The sequence below is a fragment of the Helicoverpa zea genome, chromosome 10 (assembly GCF_022581195.2).
Source record: "Helicoverpa zea isolate HzStark_Cry1AcR chromosome 10, ilHelZeax1.1, whole genome shotgun sequence".
Lineage (NCBI taxonomy): Eukaryota > Metazoa > Arthropoda > Insecta > Lepidoptera > Noctuidae > Helicoverpa > Helicoverpa zea.
Window position 1 is genome coordinate 12,753,939 of NC_061461.1, and position 25,945 is coordinate 12,779,883.

At 39.8% G+C, this 25,945-nt stretch overlaps 2 protein-coding genes across 2 annotated transcripts in view; one reads left to right on the plus strand and one right to left on the minus strand.

The window, feature by feature from the left end:
- The first annotated feature begins 2,542 nt into the window (after positions 1–2,542).
- On the plus strand, positions 2,543–6,486 carry LOC124634025 (cyclin-K). The gene is made up of 3 exons (XM_047169425.1): positions 2,543–3,241; positions 3,488–3,674; positions 5,980–6,486. The coding sequence occupies exons 1-3, from the start codon at positions 2,727–2,729 to the stop codon at positions 6,424–6,426; spliced, it is 1,149 nt and encodes a 382-aa protein (XP_047025381.1). The 5' UTR covers positions 2,543–2,726; the 3' UTR covers positions 6,427–6,486.
- An 86-nt stretch (positions 6,487–6,572) lies between these two features.
- The window catches only part of LOC124633689 (tyrosine-protein phosphatase non-receptor type 21), a 24,875-nt gene continuing 5,502 nt past the window's right edge, over positions 6,573–25,945 (minus strand). Inside the window, exons 2-10 of the mRNA XM_047168992.1 lie at positions 19,124–19,290; positions 16,653–16,860; positions 14,655–14,809; positions 12,986–14,396; positions 11,434–11,658; positions 10,806–11,021; positions 10,236–10,392; positions 9,548–9,756; positions 6,573–9,039 (exon numbers count right to left, since the gene is read on the minus strand). Of these exons, the coding sequence (XP_047024948.1) occupies positions 8,911–9,039; positions 9,548–9,756; positions 10,236–10,392; positions 10,806–11,021; positions 11,434–11,658; positions 12,986–14,396; positions 14,655–14,809; positions 16,653–16,860; positions 19,124–19,290 (2,877 nt within the window). The 3' untranslated portion in view covers positions 6,573–8,910. The remainder of the gene's footprint in view (positions 9,040–9,547; positions 9,757–10,235; positions 10,393–10,805; positions 11,022–11,433; positions 11,659–12,985; positions 14,397–14,654; positions 14,810–16,652; positions 16,861–19,123; positions 19,291–25,945) is intronic.

Consider the following 25,945-nt stretch of genomic DNA (forward strand, 5'->3'; position numbering starts at 1 on the left):
CAAGCTATGCAGGTCTTCTAAGTTTGTCGTGCTGTTTGTCACGTAGTGCGTTTTGTCATTATCTTGTTGATAATGCTTGCGATTTATTCACTTGCCATCCAAAACATGGTGCAAATGATCCCAAAGTAGGCAAATATATCTTGGTGAGCCACCAGAAAATCGAGATACACAATTATAAGTAACCCTTGAGTTTTCAAAGTTTGAGCCACCCAAATTGGTCACTGTGGCGAAGGTCTTGGGTGCCGTGCTTAAGCCAAATGGTAGGCACGTAATCTGAAGCAGTCTTCTTCTGTATACTAGTCGAAGAACATATCTGTGACCTTCGGCTACCGGAAGGTAGAAGTAAGCCTGGGCGAGATCCACTTGCACAGCCATTCGTCTTTCTGAAGAAACCCTAGCACCCGAAAAACATTTATTAAACTGAAGGGTTCCGTAATTATGAACTTGTTGAGAACCTTGAGATTGAGTATTGGACGGTTCTTTCCGTCGCCTTTTGGGCACAAGAAACATATTGGAAAGAAAGCTGGCAGAATTTGCAGCTATCAATAGAACTTTTTGTTTTATCATTTGGGATATGACGACATCCATCTCTTTGGACTCTCTGGTCAAATCTGGCATTATCTATCAAAGGTGGCTTTTGGCCAATGGTATGCGATACTCAGTTATTATTTTTAACAAGAAAGGCGGAGCTCCCATTTCTTTCCATTGGTCTTGATATAATGTTAGGCAACCCGCCTGGAAAGTCATAACTTACGTGCCTTGTTGGACGCATCAAAGTCCGCCTGCGGTCCTGGACGCTTTCTGTTTCCTCTGTTGGACATGGTTCCTATTGTAATTTACTCGTGATATCCCAAGGGAGCTTTTAGAGTTTTGCGTCACACGCCATTCAGCGTGAGTGTGATTACCATTTCCCTTCGAGGGAAGGTTATAATGGCGACTCTTCGAAAGTCGATCCAAAAAGCCACCCTGCGAGGGTAGATTGCAATGATGGTACGACCCGCAACATGCATGATTGGTACCCTGCGAGGGTCCGTGATAATGAGCCGACCCCTGCGGGGGATGGCTAGTATACTTACTGGTCCCTGCTTTGTAATGATGCTGCTACTCGCAACATGCAAGATTGGTACCCTGCGCGGGTCCGTGATAATGAACCGACCCCTGCGGGGGATGGCTAGTATACTTACTGGTCCCTGCTTTGTAATGATGCTGCTACTCGCAACATGCAAGATTGGTACCCTGCGCGGGTCCGTGATAATGAACCGACCCCTGCGGGGGGTGGCTAGTATACTTACTGGCAGTCCTAGGCGGAGCGTACCAAGTCTTTCAAGGCCGAAAACCATCACACGCCGTGATAATGAGCCGACCCCTACGGGGAGTGGCTAACAGACTTACTGGCAGTCCGAGGGGAGCGTACCAAGTCTTTCAAGGCCGAAAACCATCACACGCCGTGATAATGAGCCGACCCCCATGGGGGGTGGCTAACAGACTTACTGGCAGTCCGAGGGGAGCGTACCAAGTCTTTCAAGGCCGAAAAGCTTTCTTGACACCACCAGCCCTCTTCAAGTGCGGTAGTGACCAGTCCGAACTAAGGAGATGCTGGTTGGACCGCACCTCACACCATTCTTTTTTGTCAAAAAGTTGAACGCCTTGCAGGATTGAACTAGGGCCATAGGTGCCTTAGGAACTTCGGGCTTGCTTTCTTTTCCATAGTCACGTGCACGGGCTGTGGTAGCTTTATTATTTACCGCATCCGTATTTGCTTTATAAGTCACTCATTCTGAAAACAAATTACTGAAAAAAAAAGTACACGGAAGAAACTCGTGACAAAAAAGGGGTAGATGTACAAAATATTAACACTTGATTTCGCAAAATCGAATATCGAACGGTAAAACCGTTAACAAATTGTATAAAATATTATAAACTCACCTGTGTTCTGCGAGAGCACTGAGTTTATTTTTCAACGAAATACTACAGCGGTTGGTTAGACCAACCTTCTCGGGCGGAAAACAAGACGCCAATGACGAACTGTGGCCGCCGAGAACACTCGTCGCCTCCTGCCTGGTGGGGAGTGAAACTGGTCGGTGTGCGAGAGAGATGCAAGATATGGGGTAGAAAAGGACAGAGATAAAAGCGGAAAACACGTAGGTGCCTATCTCAAACTAGTAAGCTTCAAATAACGGTCAAGAATTTAATAAATTAATAATATATAAATAAACGAATATAAATTTAATAAATAAGTAAAATGGAAATAAATCTACACAGAAATAATACCTACTCAAATATCTAAATATAAAAAGATTTTCTACATTTAATTCAATATTATTATGTTTAAAAAGCGCTCTTCGTCCTCTCCTCTAAAAACTAACTTTGCTGTGCCATGGCTGTGCCCGACAGGGTCCATAATTGTTTCTTTTAATTTTACCCACCAGCCTGTACACATTATGGAATGCAATAAAGTTATTGAGTATTGAGTATTGAGAAATAGCAACATTATTTTTTCGTGCGTTTGATGTTTTTTTGGCAACAATCCGCAATTGAAACGTCAAACGTGTTACTATAACCCTACCGAATTCTGATAGCAAGATTTTGTGTTTTTAAACGCATGTTTACGAGGCTTCACAATTCTGCAGGGCTATAATATTTGGTCAGTAATAGTAATAAATAAATGGCTGTGGAGGTTAGTGACCGTCTATCGATAATATTAGTGTTATAGTGAATCAACGACAATGCCTTACTGGTATTATGATAAAAAGGATCTGCAGAACACGCCGTCGTTCCGCGATGCAATATCCACGGACACGGAAAATCGGTACAGGAAGGAAGGCGCGAGGTTCATCATCGATACTGGCTCGAAGATGGACCTAGGTTATAATACAGTGGCCACTGGAGTTGTTTACTTCCACCGCTTCTACATGTTCCACTCGTTCAGAACATTCCCGAGGTACATCACCGCGTGTTGCTGCCTCTTCCTGGCGGGCAAGGTGGAAGAGACGCCAAAGAAATGCAAAGATATCATAAAGGTTGCCAAGTCGTTGCTAACAGAGCAGAAATTCGCTAGTTTCGGAGACGATCCCAAAGAAGAGGTGATGACGCTGGAGAGGATCTTGCTGCAGACGATCAAGTTCGACCTGCAGGTGGAGCACCCGTACGGCTACTTGCTGAAGTACGCCAAGTGCCTGAAGGGCGACAAGGCCAAGCTACAGAAGATGGTACAAATGGCGTGGACGTTTGTTAACGACAGGTTAGTTTTATCAAGCTTGCTAGACATTTTCCTTGTTTTTTTGGCTTTACATTTTCACATCAGTCAATTAAAAAAATCTCTCTCAAATACCCAATTTTATATTTAGCAAAGTAAATCTAAGAAGTGTTTAATTTGTGCCAGCCAATACTTACAATAATCGGTAGATATATAATCAAGTGTATATACTGGCTATACATAGAATTAGTCATGGTATGTTCAAGGCTTGATCATATTTGTTATTTTCAGTTTGTGCACAACATTATGTTTACAATGGGAGCCGGAGGTCATAGCGGTGGCACTCATGTTCCTCGCGGGCAAGCTCAGCAAATTTGAAGTGCTGGACTGGAACGGTCGGAATCCTAAACACACAGCATGGTGGGATATGTTTGTTGAAGATATTACAATGGAACTGCTCGAGGATATTTGTCATCAGGTATGTTTCTTTGATGTAGTTAATAGGTATTTTGTTAAAAAAAAGTTAAAAACTGTTATGCAATTATTACACAACATATTTATTATTTGAAAGTGGCTACTAAAGTCTACAAGGCTATGCTTTGCTTATTCTTCTAGTAGTCTTTTGTTTTTGTCTGTCTGTAAAAAGAAAGTCTTATTAAAAAAGGTCAACTTAATTTCTTACATTATAATGACTCATTGGTATTATGTATTCAGACAAATGGTTCACTATCTAATCAATACTTTGGAAATTATGAATTTTGTCAACCTTGGTTCCAACTCATAACTTTACTCTGTATGAAGCGATTACAACTGTAAAATATGTCTGTAGCTCTTTAGGTTCTTGTAATAATAATTCAACTAGGAACATGGCAAGAAAAGAAGATGGATCAAAATTGCCCCACGTCCTATAACAATGTGACGTATCTCAAAAAAAAGATAAAAATGTTTAAAAAAATATGACATACTCTCTAATTCATTTTTTTTACACCTTCATACGAAAAAAATGCTTTAAAAATTGTTCAGGCGCTGTTATGAAAACATCGTTCATAGGACTATTTATGGACTATTTTATTAAAATATTTTTTTGTTTGATAGGGTATACCTCACAGGTGGTCCCATAATCATCAGGTCAGGATCTGATGATGGAAACCCTGAGAAATACAGGGCAACTTTTGAAAGTTGTAGGCATGCGCAGGATAAAAACTTGACTATAAGGTGTATGTCTTATAACAATATGCAACAGTGAAAGTTTGGAGCTGACCTGATGATGGAGACGAAAGAAGGTCGAGGGAACTCGACAACCGAATATGTAAACTACCTCGTGTTTGGGCTCATATTATTTGTATTGAATAGACCTTTGCAACTTAACTGGCTTTCTCAGGGTTTCCATCATGAGATCCTGGCCTGATGATTATGGGACCACCTGTGAGGTATACCCTATCAAACAAAAAAATATTTTAATAAAATAGTCCATAAATAGTCCTATGAACGATGTTTTCATAACAGCGCCTGAACAATTTTTAAAGCATTTTTTTCGTATGAAGGTGTAAAAAAAATGAATTAGAGAGTATGTCATATTTTTTTAAACATTTTTATCTTTTTTTTGAGATACGTCACATTGTTATAGGACGTGGGGCAATTTTGTATGGATTGTGATCCGTCTTCTTTGAAAAATAATCTACACAATCTCCATTTCTAATGGTGGGCTTAAATTGCTCAATTTAAAGCAACATTAGTCAGTTATGATGTCATAATCCCCCATTAGGCAATTTACTGCAATACCTGTAAACATAGAATGTTGCTCCATTGTGCTATTTCAATACCTTCATTGTTTTGTGATATGGAGGTCTTTTGAAAGAGTTGGAGCGAACCACCGATTTTGGTTACTGTTGGTTAAAAGTCAAACTGTTATTTACTTCATTTACATAGTTCCCTCTCATATTGTGTCATTTCAGTATTTTTGTTTTCCTCTAGATTGTAAAGAGAATTGCTCTAGTGCAAATATTTGGGTTTCTGATAACTAGGCTGATCTGGAATCTTAGCTATGCCAAATATATTATAGGATTTTTGAGATGCCTTCACCAAATTGCCACTATGAATGTGCTGAATTACAGGACCAAAAGACAGAAGACTAAATTTATCCACATGCAGAGAAAAGTAAACAGTGAATTTAAGCAGAGAAAGTAAGCAGAGAAATTTTATGCTTACACTGTATATCTGTGCATTGGAGGATATGTCTAGTCTTCTAGTTAACAGAAATGGCAGGTGAATCTCACGCCTACTATTTGCAGATGACACAGTCCTATGATGATGACCAATGGAGGTGCATCCAAATCTGGACTGGACAGCATCAGCCATGCAACAGATCGGTTTTGGTATGATTTTAAACGAAACTAATATCATCATCAATGTCTGCTGTTGTCTGGGTAATGTCATTGGTGATGGCTTTCTCTCCAAAAATGTTTTCGGACTAGTTACACATAGGTACCTTAGTTGCTGAAGACTAGAAGAAGTCATTTTGGGAAGGAGAACAAGTTAACCTAAGTGATATTCAAAAACCGTTTCAATTGTCATGCATTTATGTCATTACTTGAAAACTGGATTTAAAGGGTTTTCAAGCAGACTTTCAATCAGTCATGACCTAGATAAAACATGGACACTCTTATAGTATTCCACGCCTCACAGTCAGCCGTTGAACAAACCCATGCTGGAAAACTACTTGTGAAGAATTAACTACAAAATGTCACGCATTAAAAGCTAATAGCCTATTTTGCCGGTTTCAGGTGCTAGATCTGTATTCGCCGCAGCCGCAGTCTTCAGGCGGCGACTCGCCCCCCGCGCCCTCTGCCGCCAAGCAGCCAAAAAACGAGAAGAAGCCTCCCTCCATTACACCGCCCACTTCCGCATCACCTGTCGCCGTAGTAGTTTCTAAGCCGGTGTTGACCCCAATGAAGAACGGCGCGGATATAAAGATCGAGCCGCCGAAGATGGAGCCGATCCGGTACACGTATCCGGCGTACCCGGGTCTGGCGGCGCCGTACCCGGCGGTGTACTCGGCGCCGCCGCCCGCGCTGCCGCCGCCGCCGAGGCTGGCGCCGCCGCCGATGTACGCGGAGCCGCCGCCGCCTGCGCCGCCGCGCTTCCCGCCGGTGAACGTGCCGCCGCCCAACTACTATCCGCCGCTGCGGCCGCCCGGCCCGCCCCCGCGCCCCTACTACCCGCCTCCCTGATCCTAGTCTAAGCGATAGGTTATTGTATAATTTTTTACTGAAATATAATTATAGACTATATTTTTGTGTTTCATTTTGGCAAATTATCTGAACCTTCCATGTAACTGTCTTAGACAAAGAAAAAGATATGAAATAATAAGGCGACAAACGTTTCTTAGTACATTTTATTGTCAGTTTCTCATGAAGTTTTGGATATTCCTTCATTTATATAGCGCGGCAATCGTGCCGGCCGGACTATCCATAAAGTATCAATACTGGAATTACACAGAGCTTTCTATAGTAAAAAAATATTTCAAATCATAAATACATCACAAAAAGAACACGATTAACACTGTAAAAATATAGTGACTAAAAAACTGTATACCTTAATAGTTTGATAATATTTTGTGCATACAAAACAAACGGTCCAAGCGAATGTACGCTAACAAATTAACAATAACATGGAGTTGCCGTTGGACTAGACAGGTACGAATACATACAGGTATGAACACATCAATGCACCAACTATACATACAATACGCATGAATCGAAAATGGCTGTAGGACGGTGCTATTAAATATTAATTAATTTACTTTAACAGCAGATATAGGTATATCTTATTTTTGAAATTAACTCTTGTAAATTAAAATATTAACAAATTCCACTTAAACAAATGCTTGAAGACCTGCATGCTTATACATTTTAAATGCATGGTGTTCGTATGAATAAACTACTGAAGATCGGTGTCACATTGCCACTGTCGACTCATACGGGAGAGATTTTCAAAATAATTTCAACCTAGCAATAATACTTGAACATAACAATAAGACAGTGACTGACAATATCGACTACACATAGAATACGAACGATATAAAACAGCCGCCACGAAGAATTTCAACAATTTCACACTTACTAATACAAGTCTTTCTCAAAATACTGTTCTATAAAAATATACTCTTATATGTGAATTATACTTTACAAGTAATACAATTTCACGATAGATATCTTCATCAGTCATCAAGGCACTCAGTTTCACGTGAAATAATGCAACAATTTATGCGAAGTAAATAATTATTTCATTTCAAAATGAGATTGTCAAAATTCCCGCGCTAACGACTAAAACTAAAACCCAAGTCCATAGACAACATAAACGTCGTCACATTCCTTACCATAACCGTTTACCATGAAGTTTCACGATCAACTTTTAAAGTAAACGGTAGTTTTAAGAAAATTGACGTTTATTTTGTCGATGAACTTGGGCCGAATAGTAACTCTAGAAGGCACGCGATAGTTTCATCAGATCCTCGGTAATCTCTGACTAAGGCACGTCGTTATAATTCACACTAAACTAGAGCGAGGCAGGCTATCTGCTCCAAAATAAACAATAAATAAAGAGTATTTATATCGAAGAGTATAAGAAGTCAAAATAAAAGCACTCACGAGTATTATTTGTGGTTCTTTTGAGCGATGGCAGTTTTTATTTTTAAAATGTCGGTCATACATAGAAAAGTATAGTAATTATAGATAAGTTAGTTTTATGTAGTTAGTCTTTTAGTTTATATCTGTTATATAGTTAGCACAAACATTGAATTACATAGTCTAAGACCCGTTCAAAGTAGGTTTGATAAAGATTTGAGATGAGTAGCACATTTACACGTATTTTATGAAAGAAAGCCAGATATCCTGCCTCTGGTGTTACAATATAATACTTTTCATCAATTTACATATAAATTCATTAAAAAACTTCCCCACAGTGGGTATATCATATAAAAATTCATTCAACAATCACAAAAACTCTCTGTAAGTTTATAAAAAAAACACTTTCTATACAAACATCAATTAAACGTTAAATAAATACATAATATACAAAATCACTAGATGAAGGTGGAACATTTATCATCTCAGTCATCAATCGTAAAAATCTCATAAGTAATAGATCTATGATCCAGTCGATCGATATTATATCTTACATCTACGTGTATAAAGTTCATTTTAGAACTGATATATTACAATATTGTTTCAACCTTAGGGTCAAATTATGGTATAATTTGTGTAAGGCATGCTCTTATATTCCGTTCTGTTGAGCAACTCGCAGGCATCGAACATACTTTATGTCGATAACAGCTTGTTTCGGTTCATTCTCATATCGATAAAACTTTGTTTATCGATTGCAAAAGCATCGATAAAACCTAGCTCAACAACTAGACTCTATCGATGTTTTAAAAACACTAGTCAATCTCATGCAACAATTAATAAAGTTGTTAATTTACTTAAAGTATGACCTAACTCAGTGCAAAACTGCAGTAAAATCAATTTGCATTTAAATAGCACTGTAGTATTTTTAATCTGTTAAAATATCGATTCGTTTTTCGTTATTTTTTCGCTCATTTTAGTGTAGTTAAAGATTCTTTCCGCGGTCCTGTCAACCATGAGAACTTTCCGATCTCCTGTTGGCACCATGAGCAATGTTGTGGAACCTCTTTCCTGGTAAGTCGGGTAAGCCGTTCATATAAGTCTGGACTGCTTGAGGTACTGTAACAGCAGCTGGTGCAGGAACTTGTACTGGTGCACGTTTTGTATGAGGTTCGCGCGCTGTTGGTGCAGCATGCTGATTGTACGCGGGATGTCTAGCTCCTGGAAATATTGGAACTTTTATAAGTCTTTTTTATAATTTTAATAATTTGTATTAATTATGGTCTTCGTTTGAGCGGTTAAAGAATTCTGCAGATTAGTTTGCCCAGTCAAAGACTGACAACTATTTATTTTGTCAGTGCAATGAATTGGGATATTAGTCTGTCAGAAACTGTTTTTTGGAGGACTAAGGTAGACTATTATTATTATTACTAGACTATGACTTTTTATACCCCTTGGTTAGACTGGTGTCAGACTTACTGGCTTCTGGTCTAGTCTAATCAAGGGGTATTGGGTTGCCCGGGTAACTGGGTTGAGGACGTCAGATAGGCAGTCGTTTCCGGTTAGAGCCGACTCCAACATAGTTGGGAAAGCGCCCTGAGGATGACTATGACTTTTTATACTGGGATTAGGTTTCAACTTGATTAGTAAACTAAGGTTTCATCTTACATGATAAATGTGATTTATTTTGCTATGACAAGATCCATTATTTGCTAAATTGGTCCTTTACCTGATTATTATCAAGTATATCGTGCAGCAGATCAGCCGCCAGAGCAGTGCCGCTCCTGCCGGCGCCGTGCTCGCAGCAGAGCAGCAGCGCCGCGCCCGCGCCCCGCGCCGCCCCCGCCGCCCCGCGCACACCCCCCGTGCTCGCCCCGCGGCCGGCTTCAGCTTCTGCCTCGCATGCTAGTCGGAGGCTGTTCACTTCAGAGAGGAATGCTGCAAGAATGTCACGTATTGAACGTTATGAGTTAGCTATTGTTTTATTTATATTTTTCTTGGGATAAAGGTATATAGATTTTAGTTGCCTAAAATATATAAGTTCACTAATTAAACTGAGATTTAGTGATTACTGAGCATAAAGATTTTATATAGCTTCGTTCGTGTTCAAAGCATGTTATTTCCAGATACAGTAATTAACCTATACCATAATGTTTAGCATAGTACCAAACTTTCACAAAAGTTTTTTAAGTCGCCATCAAATATTTTTTAGTTTTCATTGCTGAGCTTATTGGGAATAACAAAACATGGTGCAAGAAAAAATACTGATTATGTAACTAAATAGTCGATATCTTTTGTAAGATAACGGCAGATAGAAACTGCTACTGCTACTGCGTGGTAGTAGAAAGAGAAAACAGACTGTGCCGACCCTAAATCAAATTTTGATACGGACAGGATGATGATGAAGCATACGTTACCTAAGAAATGGTGTATATGTTCAGGCGCGGAAGTGTGGCTGTGCCACAGCGCGTAGTGCACGTGCCACAGCTCGCGCACGCGCGGCCCGCTGCGCACGCGCAGCCGCACCGACGCGCCCCACGCCGTGCGCGACGACGTGCCGCACGACACCTGCAACTGTACGAGAAGGTCAATTTACAACACGAAAGGTAAGCAAAATTACTATAAGTCTGCATTTACTTAAAAAGTTTGTGGAAGTTGTCATTTGTTTCGTCAAATGTAACCAGTTAACGAGCTGCCGCATGAGAATGAAGCGGCCAGATCACATGGCGAACTGCAACAACTACCCTAGTTCTTTAGGGGGACATTTTTATCCCCTAATCTTTTATTCATGTCTTCAGACGCGTCTGTTTTCAGTACGACAGTTGATACGTAGTACATAGCGAAAGTGATCAGTATTATGGTATTACAGGAAATGCATAATCTTTAAGAGTGGCACATAATAAGAGCTTTGCATTCAACCACTGCCAAATGATCTAGAGACAAATAACCCACATTGCCAATACAACTTCTAAATACAAACACCCTACCTTGCCGAAGTCCCTGGTGGTGTTATCATGCGGCAGGTAGTGCGGGTGCCCCGGGCCCCCTATCCTCGCCAGCAGCGGGGCCCCCACCTGTGCGGCGGCGGCCCACAGCAGCGCGCAGCCGCCGCCGCACGTGCAGCCCGTCACGTTGGTGCTGGTGGTGGTCGCGTTGCCTACTTTCGCTACCACGTAGAAACGTTGGGTGCTGCCTACGGTCATCTGGAGGTAGGAAAGTACATTTTCTTGAAATCAATCTGGATTATATCCATGACATAGCCTAGTTTTGAGGCAGAAAATAGTAAAACTTATTCTACTCCTCAATTCTAAAAAATCGGAAACTTTTTAGAATACATGTAATCAATTTTGAACATTTGTGAGGTTTATGCCACAATACAATTTTACTTTTGTTTTGAAAAATGTAGCGAATATCGCCGTAGAAAACTTGTACCACTCTTGCATTTTTAATCTCAAATAATCTTGCAATGGTTTGATTTATGAACTCTTACTTAAGCTATAAACACCTTCTTCCCTAAATAGATCAGTTAATTTTTCTATAACAGTGGAAACCCCATTCATTCACAATGTTCTTTACAATATATGTAACTAACACTCAAAAGAAACTTATACTCACAGTAATATGCGAGGCATTAATATACCCATGGGGGTTATTAGGCGTGGGATGTAACCGGACCCTATTGTCCTCATACGGCAGATAGTCGGAACTGAAACCATTCAGAGCAGCATGTTGCGGCAGCAGTGCCGTACGGAACTCTCCTCCCGTCTCCCGGCCTTTGGGGATCTGCTCGAAGGCGAACGCTAGCTGGTCGTCTGACATCTTGCGTTCTAGGATTTGGACCTGATGATAAAAGCAGAAAAATAAAGTCAAAATCAGTTATTTTCATTTCAAATATGCCTTTGTAGGTGCTTATGAAACGTCATAGTGCTAGTTATACGGTTCCAAAAGGTTAGGAAAAAAACGAAAGGCGAAACCTCTGAAAAGAAGTATGACGACATTTTTGAGCGACAAATGATTTCGTAATGTTTGCCATGTTGATGTTATTTTGATTGACTAAGATCCATTCAGTGCACACAACTTGCTTTCAATTAATTTGTTTGTTATTTTAAACGTTTAATTGTTTGGTAATTGTAACATACATTATTCAGATACACACGTTCAATTCACTCTTTTTTAAAGGAGTGCAAGTGGTGGGTATATAAATACTTGCCACATTAAACCCTGCTTCAATCTCCAGAAAGGGATCCCTCGCATACTTATGCGCCATCGGAATACTATGACTTTGGCACATTTATTCTAACCAAAACCTAATCTGTTTCAATTACAATAAATACTTTTAAGTTTGATATTATTTTCTATTTTGGCACACTTCAGTAAACCTTTTAAGGAGACTTCTTGTAACAGTGTTAGATAGTTAATGTAGATAATTTTATTATTCAAACCAGCGACCTGACCTGGATCTGAACGGATATATACATCTTAACCTTCTCCATGAATCGCTCTATCTATTAGTGAAAACTGCACAAAAAAACCATCAATAGATTTTTGATTTTATCATAAACAGACGGAAACGCCAGCAATTTTTTTTTTATATAAAAATATATGTACAGAACACCAGACGCGAATGTGTGACGAGAGCGATCAATAGCGCACTGCAACACAACACCGTGGAACAACAAACAAGTGATGTTGTTTATGAGTCAGTCTGACTGTGTGTTGATAAACATCTTGCCTAGTTGTTTGCATAGCTGGGATGCTGTGACATTCGGCTATGATGCAGTTTAGACTCAGTTAGTGACGAGTTGCCTCGAGTTATCAGTGAGATTATTGAGCTAGTTTTTACGAGGTTTTTCATTATGTTTTTAGATTAGTGGCCAGTGGCGCTTGCGATCAAAGTGAGCCTAAAATCATACGAATTATTGGAGTGTTTATTATTGAAGTGATATGTTAATTTAATTTTAATGCTACGATAGACTGCCGTCGAATGTTTTTAAGCCATATAATCTGAATAATCTGATCAAATTAAAGATACTTATTTACCTAACTGTTATCATTTGCAGACAATATAATAATTAGTGCAAAACATTTACATTATAATTTACCTGTTATTTTTTTATCGCTATGATGTACATGTTTCTTATATATTTTACAGGTATAAATAACTTACCATAGTCTCTTTGGTGATACTCGGAGGCAGCGGCTGGAACTTCGGCAATCCAGTCGACCACCGATGCGTATGCGGCGCGGGAGTCGCTCTATTCCTCCCCAACGTGGCACTCCTCACTTCCCCCTTATTCGCCCTCCCCATAAACACCCCCCACCGTCTCCGCTTCTTCTCCTTACTACTCGTTTTAGAAGTGTCAGTCTCCATGCTACTGTTCGTAGTGACAGTTTCCACCGTGCTGGAGCTAATGTCCGCCATGTTGGGCCGCGAGTCCGTCACTACGATCGACGTAACGTTATCACTCTTGTTTATAGTGTTGTTATTCGATACTCGATGTGTCGATAAGCTCTGATACGGCGTCTCGTCGTATTCGCGCTCATCGTGCTGTAGTGATAGCCGGTCTATCGATAAAGCTACGTTTTCGAATTCCGCGTCCCTGTTTACTGATCGATTGGAAACTGTGAGGTCTTTTGGCACGCTGGTTTCGCGAACACCTTTGATGATTTGTGCGTTCACGTAGTGACCGTCTGGGTTGTCTATTTTGACTGGCACGTAAGGAATATTCACGTTGGGTGATAGGTAATTGTTTATGGTAGGATGACTGCTGTTTCGTTCGTTTAGTCGCGCGATTTCGTCTGTAGTGGTGAGACTCTGTGCTCGATCCCTCATGGTAATCTTCCCTTCATTCTGCCACGGTAACGGCACGTTCTCATAAATAGGTTCTTGCGTATCTCCTATTTTAATTTGTTGAGACTGTGGTAGAACTACATGCCTTTGATAAGGTACCCTGTGCATCGGCATGGAGTACATAATATTCCCTCTTTCGTCGTAAACTTTTTGTATATTATCTGATATGTGATGGGGATCTATAATGATGTGAGGTTTGGGGTCTAATACTGACGCTAGGTTGTTGTAAGTGCCGTGTGTGCCGGGCATTATGTTGGGTCTGCCGTAGTTGATATGACTAGTGTTTATATATCCTAAGTGCCTGTTGAGGGCTGTTCGCGTGGAGACTAGGTCTGGACTGGATCCGGAGACATGCGAGTTGATGTATCCTCGGTGGTAGTTGAGCGCTTGACTGGCGACGGCGAGGTCGGGGGTGGAGTTGGAGGCGAGGCCGTTAGAGGGATAGGGGGGCGGGGGCTTGTAGACGTTAACGTAGTGGAGTTGTTGGAGATCAGCCTGCACGTTGGGGTTGACGGCGAAGGGGTAGTTGTTGACGAAGCCGAGCCCGTAGGGGTAGTCCTGGTCGGGACGGCGGGTGACGTCGGGGAAGCGCGGCAGGTCGGGGTGCGAGCCGTACGGCTTGGTGGCCGCGTGGTACCGGAGCTGGGCTTCAGCACGTTGTTGCTGGTATTTCTGCTGAATGGCTGTCTCGTAGTCCGGGGCGGGACGGTATTGTGGTAACAGCGCTCTGGAAGAAATGTTTATAGGTAAGGCAAAATACTTTCTTCGTAGTTTTTAGTAGTGTATTAATCAACAAGTGCCTTGCTTTTGTAGGAATTTGTTTTAAGGTTTGTTTAAAAATGATGAAGATGACTCAAACTAAGAACTAAGTAGGTATTCCGTTGGTTAGATTAAAAATAAATGTTGAATACATTTGCCGATAGACTATCACTTTTACAGTTTATTTACTTTTACTAATTTATTCTATAATTTCAAAGCCACTAACCTGTTCTGCAGCGGCGGCGGTGGGTGGGGCTCCGCCAGCTCGAGGCACGAAGTCGAATAAGCCCTATGAGCTGACGACAGCGGCTCCAAGCGCGACGTGCTGCCCAGCTCCCGGGCATCCAACTCCTCGCGACTGTCTGACAGACCATGCTCTTGCTGCCAACCAGACACACCAATGTAAACGATTAACCCTTCTGAAGTAGCCATTTTGAATTCGGATATTTTCTGTTTGCAGTTTAAAAGTAAGAAATTGCGTGGCTGTTTGCCTATACATTGCAATTTCGCCATTTAGATTTTATTATTAAAAATATTTATTTGCGCTGGTAAATTGAGTGTTAAACACACAAGTGTTGTTCAGTGAAAAACTTAGAATGCACTCACAGGTAAATAGCATGACGAATTGTTGAAGCTACAAGTGAAATCGTGAACTCAGTATGTAATGTTATAAATTACTTGAAAATTGACAACAGACTATCAACTGCAAAAACAAACAGTCGCAGTACAGTTTGTTTATAGTTGTTAATTAAATTACAACAAATATTAGCAGCACGCTTCGCTTCGCTACAAGCGTAAAACGAAACGCAATCAACCCAATTACGTAGAACGAAACGCGACAGTAATTAATTGTCTTAATGCCGTTATCAATGTGATGTATTAGACAGGATGATTTTTAAATGCAATTGAGATGCCAATGTTATGTAGTTCTTGAATTGGACTGACTTATTGTCGCTTTAGCACTAATTAGCTGTATGCTGGCCATCAGGAATTCATCCGACAAACAGGTACATATATAGATCAGCAAAACCTTTCTCGCCTTTAAAACATATTTCGGAGAAAGGGATGGACAAAGGGAAATCTATGTTTATCTCGTAAATTAAAATATGTACATATTTCTAGCATACTGAGAAATACAGGCGTAGTGTTCAATTATAATTGATTGCAAAGTTCATAAAGGGTGCGTAGAGCTATCGAAAAAATCTTATTGTTCAATTAAATATTATATTTACTGATTCCCTGAATAGCACACTTCCTCACACATATAACTGTGCGGTAAAATAACTCAATAACCGATAGATACGGATCGCTCGGAAGCGTTCGCGAGTGGCGAGCGTGCGCGCAGCCGATGCGATCATATCTCGCGATCTATAACGCGCGCTGTTCACGGGGCGACGGTTCCCTGGTCGCGATCATTAATTAAATTGTTTAATCAAGTTTTAAGTGAATATGTTTGTTTCCGGATGTAACAAAAGTATTAATATTACGTCCAATTTCATAAAACTACTGTGGCGGATGCAGTAACCAGCTGATTCTTGTAGGATTTTTAAAAAATGCTATTAAAAGTTATGTTGCTTGTATGGATTTAATCTTTCTACCATCTTTTACCAAACACACATTATACCTGGTGGACCTATTTTAGATGAAATCGTTTTGAATATAGGCAACAAAAAGTCGCGCGGCCAGTGAATGGTACTCCTTATTTTAACTTATTATCGTCGCGAAGATGGTTGGAGCACTTTCATAGCGCGCATAACTAGTTAATTATTATTTAACCAGGCAACACCATCCATTTACAAAGCTATGCCGATCGATCTAGCAAAAACTATGGACCAACGCGCCGCATAATGTTACACTTTTTGTACAATTTATCGCAGAATAGGAAATTATTGCCGACACTTTTCCGACAACTATTTTCGTTTTCAAGTATTTTAATGTGTAGATTATTGTAGATGGAAAATTTAATTATATACTTATGCACAATGCAGCAGATATTGTGAATTAATGTAGTGAAAAAGATGAAAAAATGCCTGATGCAATCTTTTTATTATTAACAGTAATTTGTAAATAGTTACCATATAAACTGGGCGTTGTAGCAAGCATTCTTTATTTGTTTATAATATTTGTTATAGCTTGTAATGAATGTGTTAATGAATACAATAATACAGACTACAACTTGTTTAAGACAGAGTAAGTAATCTGTGCTATAGTTAAAAATGCTTACCTGAAACTTAGGCCTATGTTCATCCCTGGGCGCTTCACTGAGTGCACTCTGATGCTTCATATAGAAGGTATGCTGCTGCACACAGGACCACCACACGTACTTGCCGTCCTCAGGCGAGGCCAGGGTGAAGGACGCCGAGCCTGTCTGCTTTTGACACTCTATGCTGAACGTGCGTTTGTGGTTTATCACGTTCGTTATGTCCATCCATCTGAGGGGTAAAGAGGACTCATAAGAAGTACGTAGAAAAAAGAACATAGAGTTTTTTTTATATAAAGTTATTGAGATATGGACAGGTCATAGGGGCCAATAAGAAAATAAGACGTGAGGTTTTCATTTTTTTCCATGCCTAGAGGAAGCTTTACCTAGACCAGGGTTCCCCAACCTTTATTTCATTGAGCCTCCCAAATTCAAAAAAAATATTCTCATGCCCCTTTAAGTTTAAAAACATTAAAAACACACAATTTTTTACAACTATATTATTTATTTGAATTAAAATTAAAAACAAAAAGTTCCATGCAGATATTTGTAAGTAGATATTTATGTTTTAAGGATCAAAAAGAAAAGATATACATATGTATCTACACTTGAATACCATTAATTACTTTTCACTACTTTGTACAATTTCCGAAAATTAAACGTACTGATTATGCCCCCCCCCCGGTATTCCACTACGCCCCCCAAGGGGGGCATGTCCCCCTGGTTGGGAACTCCTGCTTTAGACTGAATAGCTGGCATTGTAATGTGCAAGTTGGTTCGATAAATTGATAAATGGAAATAGGTAGGATTTAATTTACATAATTACTACTGAGAATATTTCAGGAGATTCTGAAAGTTGATGATGCAAATAAGAAATTGACGTTACATAGCACAGTCTATGAATTTTTACTTTCACGAAAATTACATGCATGATTAAGCATTTATTTTTACAAAATTAAAAATAAAATCAACTGGTCTTATATTCTAAGCAACTTTCACAAACAAATTGAATTGATCAAGGCACAATGTCAGCCAGTACTAAGTACTTATAACTATGTTTTATCCAATAATCTACGTGTCGCGATTGGAACAAGTTTTCATTCCTAGATCGGCATGAATATTGATACAGCTAATTAATATAAGCACGCCATTCGTGAATATAATCGATTGAAATAGCGACAGGTATCATGGCATTGCTAGGAACTATGTGGGATATTCAGTTAGTATTGTTTATGAGTAAATTGTGAGTATTTGTGATTAAGTCGGTATTTTAAACGAGTGAGTATTGCATGATCCATGAGGAGTGCGTCTGTCGAACTATAAGAAATGTTTAATATTGTATAGCGAGAATAACAAAGGTAGAAATTATAAAAGACTTTTACCAACAATAAAGCAAATTATTATTATTTTTTCAAATGCAGGAATAAAAGCAAGAAGATGCATTTAGGTAACTTTTTCATTCAAATCACACGAAAAAAAATTATGTGTTAAAATCCTTTTAATTACGCGCACTAGTTAATCCTCAAATTAATGTAGTTAATTAGTCCTGATGTCACTACACAGTTAACGAGTCATTAATTAAGTCTATGGCAAATTGTATATGCGCTGTATGCTTTCTGATTTTCGTAATGTATTTGGAATCTTGCCAAATGGTAATGTACCTACAGATTTATGACAAACATTTAATAAATGTTCGTTTTTAATGTTTCTGAAAATAACCTATTTGTTTGTTTATGATCGATCGTCATTTCGTCACGTTTGCGTCGTTAATGATGCGTCAAAGCAATTAATTGTGATTTTCTTCTTAATTTCATAAGTTTTTTATTTTCCTCCTGAAAGTAAAGACTAGGACTTTCCTCTATTGATAGAAATTTGTTTTTATAGTTTCTTTGAAGTCAGGACAAATTACTGACTTCGAATTATATTGAAATAGAAATTAAATTACCTAAGCCGCGACAAAAATTTTAATATAACAATACACAATATGCAACTTAAGTAAATAATATTAAAGCAAAAGTGTGTTGGTACTGTGACGTTTATGACTGATATGACGTGATATAGCAATATAAATTCTTTTATGTTTGTTTGACGCAAATAATAAATTCAGTCCGTTGCGCTTATTGACGCTATCACAGACTAGTTTATGATTATCAGCAGCTAGCTAAATTGCTTCACTTTCTAGCCAAAATGAAGAAAAAAGAAAATATGTAAAGGTTTTCAGAACGGAAAATAATAGTGATCACGAAAGTTTGGAAGGATGTTCAGTACTCTTTCCAGGTAAAACGGCTGAACCGATTTTAAAAGTTCTTCCACCATTAGAAAGCTACATTATCTGCGAGTAACTTAGAATATATTTTGTCCGCGTAAGGTCAATAGTTTCCACTGGACACGAGTGAAACCGCGGGAAAACGGCTGGTATTTATGATATAAGTACTAATAACTTTGTAAAGAGGACATTACAGCTAGAGATAAACATTATGTAAGTTCGAAGTTACCTGTAAAAATGCGGCGTCTCACTGGTCTCCGTAAGGACCCTGATGCCAGTTAACGAGATGGCGATGGTGACCTCGCTCTGGTTGAGCTGGTCGCGCGCGCTGAACATCTCCTGGCCGTACCCTCGGAGCTGCTGGCAGGTGGTGATGAAGCCTTCTTCTGCTTGAGCCTGGGGAAAGTGAAAAGTTAGTTATTTAGGAAGTTGGTAGGTACTTACTGTTTAGAATAAGGTGTAGATAGTAGAGGATTTGAAGGTAAATCTATGAAAAATACGCTGACGTTTTTATTGGTGATCTTCTGGATCGCCTTCGCCATTATGTTATGATGTTTATATATGATCAGTTGACTGTTTGTGATGAAAGAGAAATCTTGAAAGATAAATATGTGCTCAAACAGGTAAAGTTGACCCATTGTTGATCACTATTGCTTTGCTTTATTGCTATCATCGCATTCTTAGACGTCAAACGACAGTAGTATTGTTTATAAGTCAATGATGGGAGATTACTCGAGATTCGCTGAACACCTTTTTATTGAAGTTTCTCTTAATGGTGTCAAAGTACTTTTAGGTGTTTGCTATAACCCGTCATGTACTTTCGACTACTTTTCTTCTTTTGAGTCGAAACTTGAATCTTTTACTCCTTGTTATGACCACACTGTAATCCTCGGAGACTTCAACACCTGTTTAATTAAGGATGATGTGCGTAGCCGTAAACTTCGATCTCTTGTCTCTTCTGTCAATATGAATATTCTTCAGCTTAATGCTACTCATCACGCCCCTCACTGTAATCCCTCTCTTCTAGATCTTATAATAGTATCAGACCCTAGCAAAGTAGCCACTCATGGTCAACTTCCTGCCTCTTTCTCATATCATGACGTTTTGTTTCTATCTTATAAGATTCGTCCTCCTAAGCGTAAATCCAAGTTTCTTTTCCTTCGCAGTTTCAAGAACATTGATATGGATCGTTTGATGGAGGGTGCGGGCAGAATTGACTGGTCTCCTGTTTACGACTGCACTGATGTGGATTCCATGGTATCTGTATTTAATAAGTTAGTGTTGGAACTCTACGATAAACATGCACCTGTTAAAAAAGTCAGAGTCAAACACCTTCCAGCCCCGTGGCTATCTGACAGTATAAAACAGGAAATGTCAAGACGGGATAAGGCTAAGCGACGCTTCAGAAGGGATCCAACTGAGGAGAACTGGTCTTTTTACAAGCAATTACGTAATCGCTGCAGTCGTCTGTGCAGAGATGCAAAGAGACGCCATATTCACAACTCCATTAAAAACTTCAACACAGCACAAGTATGGCAATTTCTTAAGTCTTTTGGTATCGGGAAGGTCGCTAATGATAGCGCTCCCGAAATAAACCTCAACACAATTAATGACCATTTCTCGAAGTCACCAGTAACGCTGGACGACAACGTTAAATCGTCTACTATTCAGTATCTCTCAAACCTTTCTTTGCCTAAATGTACTTCGTTTTCATTCCACCCGGCTACGGAGGGAGATATCAAACGTGCCATTCTATCCATCTCCACAAAAGCTGTCGAGGATGACGGCCTTCACCTACAAATACTCCTTCCTATCCTTAATATCATAATTCCTGTCATTCTCCACCTAGTTAATTATTCCCTCTTCACTAGCTCCTTTCCATCGGCTTGGAAGAAAGAAAGCTCAAGTGTTGCCCTTGCCCAAAGTCTCCAATCCATCCTCAGTGTCTCAGTATCGTCCTATATCCATACTTCCAATTCTATCCAAAGTCCTTGAGAGTGTTGTCAACAATCAATTTTCTCGTTATCTCTCCTTTAACAGCCTGCTGACTATACCAGTCTGGTTTTCGCCCTGGCCATAGTACAGTGTCGGCTCTCATCAAAATTACTGATGATATCCGGCTGGCTATGGAGAAGGGGCTTTTAACTGTACTGGTTTTGCTGGATTTTAGCAGTGCGTTTAACTCAGTTGATTTCGTTCGACATCCTCTTAGGTATCCTATCCTCACTAAATGTATCTCCTTCTGCTGTTGGGTGGTTCAACTCTTATCTTCGAGGTCGCTCACAGTCGGTCCTCGTTGATGAGGCTTCCTCTGAGTGGCGGGAACTCGCTGCGGGTGTTCCTCAAGGTGGCGTTCTCTCTCCATTACTTTTCTCCGTTTTTATAAACGCCATCACTAAGTCACTAGTTTCGCATTACCATCTCTATGCAGATGACTTGCAGCTTTATCAACACTTCAAACTTGAAGAGCTACCGAAAGCAATTGATGCCATCAATAATGATCTTAGAAACATAAGTCAATGGGCTAAGGATTTCGGGCTTCTAGTCAATCCTGCCAAGTCACAAGCTCTCATTATTGGTGGCAGATATTTCCTTAATAAGCTGTCTTCTCCACCACCGGTCTCATATGATAGCGTTGCAATCCCATACTCTTCTACGGTCAAGAACTTGGGGGTAATTATGGACTGTCATTTATCCTGGGGTTCACACGTTGCAGAAGTAAGCAGAAGGGTATTTTGCTCGTTTCAGTCACTCAAACGTCTCCAGAAGTTCCTGCCTTTTTCGACAAAAATTAATCTCGCTCAGTCGCTTCTTCTCCCTCTTTTAGATTATGCTGATGTCTGTTTCCTTGATGCGACTGAGGAACTTACTCTGAGGAAATACGACCATGTGTCTGAATTCCAGCTGAAGTGGCTGCCAATTCGGCAGCGTCGAGATGCTCATATTCTGTCTTTTCTCTTCTCTCTTCTTCACAATCCCAACGCTCCAAATTATCTTAAGGAACGCTTTGAGTTCCTTGTTCCTAGAGGCAAACCCTGTCGCTCCTCTTCATCTCTTCTACTCCGTTTCCCTCCTCATACTTCGAGTCGTTATGATGGATCCTTCACTGTTCGCGCTGTGAGGCTTTGGAACGCTCTGCCTCACAGTATACGTGACAGCATATCGTTGGATGTCTTCAAGAGACGAATTAAGGAACATTTCCTGTCAACATGACCTTATTTGTATGTATGTATTTATTTATTTATTTATTATATTTTATGTTTTATTTATAGGTATATACTTTATGTTATGTAGTTTTATCTTTGTTTTGTTTAATGTTGTGCACTTTTAATTTTCTCTTCCCTATCGCATCTCTCTATCGCTCTAAGGTTTGCTGTTAGAGAACCCAGTTCTGGGTTAAGCTCGCCTTTGTACATGTCTTCTCTGTGTTGTGTGTATTTTTATATGTTTTTGTGTACAATAAAGAATAATAATGTCCTCCTAGCCGATCATCGGCTACGACGGCTGTTCTCATAAAAAGAGATCAACCAACTGCGTAGGACATATTATAGAGCACAAGCATTTGCGCAGACACAGGTGCACTCCCTATTCCTTCAATCACATAGCCCGATGGGCGCGAATTCGACACGACCGGAGAGAGATCAACCGCAGGACCGATATTTACGTGCTCTCCGGTGCAGGGGTGTATCAATCACCAACTTCCAGGCTCCTGGCTGCTTTGCGAAAGTTCTTAAGCCTTAAGCCCAAACAAAGCGATTTCAGCTCGACCCGGGAATTGAACCCGAGACCTCATGCTCAGCAGCTGCGCTTGCGACAGCTAGACCAACGAGGCAGTTAGATAAGTAAATACTGCGGCTATCAAGGCTGTATTAAATAATAGGTAGGTACTGCTTATCGATACACCGTAGCAGAGTATAAATCAGCGTAGTGTGCAATTACTACGAAGAGGCTGGGCTCGGGAAAATCGTTTATGCTAGTACCTAATGCAGCTGTTGGATGTGTGAAATTTCTACAACCTTTGCTTAAGAAGTTCAAATCCATGCTAATATTGTAAATCAGTACCTACCTAAAAGACTGGGAACTGTTTTTGAAAATTCTTTTACCAATAGAAAGCTACGTTAGTGTCATAGACTATATTTTCTCCGAGTATTGGAATAAGTACATTCAAGACGAGGATAAAACCGCGGAAATCAGCTATTACCAGATAGTGGGCTCTTCTACTAGGGCGTTCGTTTCGACGTCAAATGACAATCTGGCTTTAAAAGGGCTTCAAAACAACTAGCGAAAGTGGACTGTAACATACTGTGAGTTTAACTTGCCAAACTGTTCGGGTAAACCAAGATTATTGTATATTACAAGACAATACGTTTTAAAATAACTCAGTATAGCTGCCAACACGTCGTTAACTACGTGGACACAAACGTAAAACCGTATCGGATTGATTTCATTCACATTTAGGTACACCGTACGCCAGTAGTAGTACGCATACATACGTATTTCTATTTAAGTACCTACATGTAGGAACGATGTCTGCTTATGTAACGAGGGGTCGGCTCTGTTACAGACCCCATGGACGATTAGACAGTGCTTTACATCCTTATATACTTCATCAATCATACTAGATACTATACATTGCACTACACTTCTCACTTTCGCTAACAAGTAGAAGTGATTTGCGTTTTTTGTAACCGGCATTTTACTAGTAATATTTGAATGCGAAAGTTTGTAGGGATAAATGAACCACACATGGAATTCGCTCTAGAGCGGAAATATGTAGGTTCTAAAGAGGAAAGGGCTGAAACTGCGAATTCGATTGTTCATTCTCTAGTTTAGCGATTTTGCCGCAAGCTGAAGTCATCCTCGAAATATTTCAAGAACATTTATTATCATAGTTTCAGCAAGGAATGCGACAGCGACCAACTAAAGCCTAAACCGTACGAGCAACCGTATCGAATTCAAAGCGTAAGTTATGAGTACAAAGGCCGAATGTTTAAAAAAGATCACCCATTACAGTTCATATTATTGCTTGTTTAACTGTACGTTTTGCCGCCAATTATAAACATGTACTTGGTAGATCCGTATCGTAATGAGACATGATGATATATTTAATTTAAAGGCGTGTACTTGAGGCGCCGACCGTCTTATCAAATGTGTATAATGATTACATGATAGATAACAGCTTACAGTTTTAAACGCATTTACTTTCATTAAGGTTTCATGGCATATCATTTTACATTGTCCTATTTTTAGTAGGTATCGCCGAAAATTCGCCGAAGACACATTTACAAGGCTTCCTGAGAATTTAGCTAATTACATTGCTTTATCAATAGGCTTAGCAGTGTTTTCAATCAAACATGAAACAATGGATCGCCTTTTGTTATCAAAATAATATGATTAGGTAGCATAATGATTGTTAGCACTTCCTTGTTCATTTCAGATGAAGAGTAAAAGTTCAGGGTGGAAATGCAAATTTACTTCCTTATTTTTTTAAACAAAACAACATTTGACTAGAAATTCAGTTCCATAGAAAAGTAAAGTAAAGACAGAAAAAAAAGGATCTTAAGTATTAAACCTAGTTATAGCATTTCCTGTAAACCCTTGAACATTAAAATAACAAATCCAAGTGCCATGTTTACCATAGTTTTGCAAACATAAATATTTTTTCTGTATGACATGAGTAATTTACACTATTGATAACTTCATTACCTACTGATTTTTTTCTTGAATTCCATGTTATATGTGTCGGAGACTGTCAATAGTACGGACACTAAACGTCACGCAAGCGCGCCCTCTGGTGGCGTTTCCGGTGAAACAACATTTTGGCGCGCTTGGCAGAGTGGTGGCGGTCAGCGTGGCGTCCGCGGAGCTCAGTCTTGGTTCAGTCTTGATCGAGTCTTGGTCGAGGCTTCGTCGAGTCTTCGTGGAGTTGTCGCGTTACTGCCTTTCGTTACGTGTAGTGTACCTAGTGTTATTGCCTAGCGTTGTAGTACCTAAACTAATTGTAGTGTCTTATAATTTTTGTATTGTAATGGTTCTTCTAACCTAACAGACAGACATGTGTTGCTGGGGAGTTTGTTCCGTCACTTCTTCTCCCCAAGCCAAAACACATAGGAAGTGGCGAAGGGCGGGCGTTTTGGGGGCTGTCTTTTGTTCTGACTAATTTGAATAAACGTTTGAGTTTTTAGTTTGTTTGAGTTTTGAGTTTCTTTGAGTTATCTCTTTGCTTGATTACCCTAACTGATGTCGGACGATAGTGCCATCCTGATGACCCCTCCGACATCAGAAGTGGGATGCAATCTGAATGCCCACATGCGTTTCGAATTCGCCATGCGAAGATAAATTTCTACCCACTAACAAAAAAAAAAAATGTAACGTCGATAATTTGAAAAGGAGTTTGTAGTAGAAGAATTATTAAGAATTTCAGCAAAGGTACAAGTATGGTAACCACGGTTATGGTAATGGTATCGTTTTCCATTGTTACATGTCAAGCTAGTTATTGAGGGTATGCTAGAAAATTAACCGAATCTGTCTTTTTTTTCATGTTTCAACAATGACGGTGGTTATTGTGCAATCTGGCGACAAAATTACTGCGGAGCATTCCAGCTGCCTGCCAGGAGCCCAACGTGTCATCGTGAGTTCGGAGTGTTGGTGCTCGTGCATCTCCGTGGCTTCACGTCCGCGAAAGCCTTGCTGTACTGCGCGCCATAGCGATGTGCGATCGTCATGCGCGTTGAGGCGTTGAGTGGAAACCCGGTGAGACCGATCCATTTTTGCTTTATGTTGACGTTATTTGTTTTACGACATTTTTAAATTTGAAAGGCAGTCTGTCTCGCTGATTATTGTTGGTTATGCCGTTGGTTATTATGTTGGAACCGCCTGGGTTCAGGGAGCATTCATTGCCACAAGCTTCGTTATAAAGCTACTGTTAGGTTTGTTTTAATCCGAATGTGATAATGTTCTGACATACTGTTCACGTGACCTTCATGAATTGCATTGCTGGGAAAATCGTCAATCAGTGAAATTAGATTTATGCCATGATAGCAATATTATC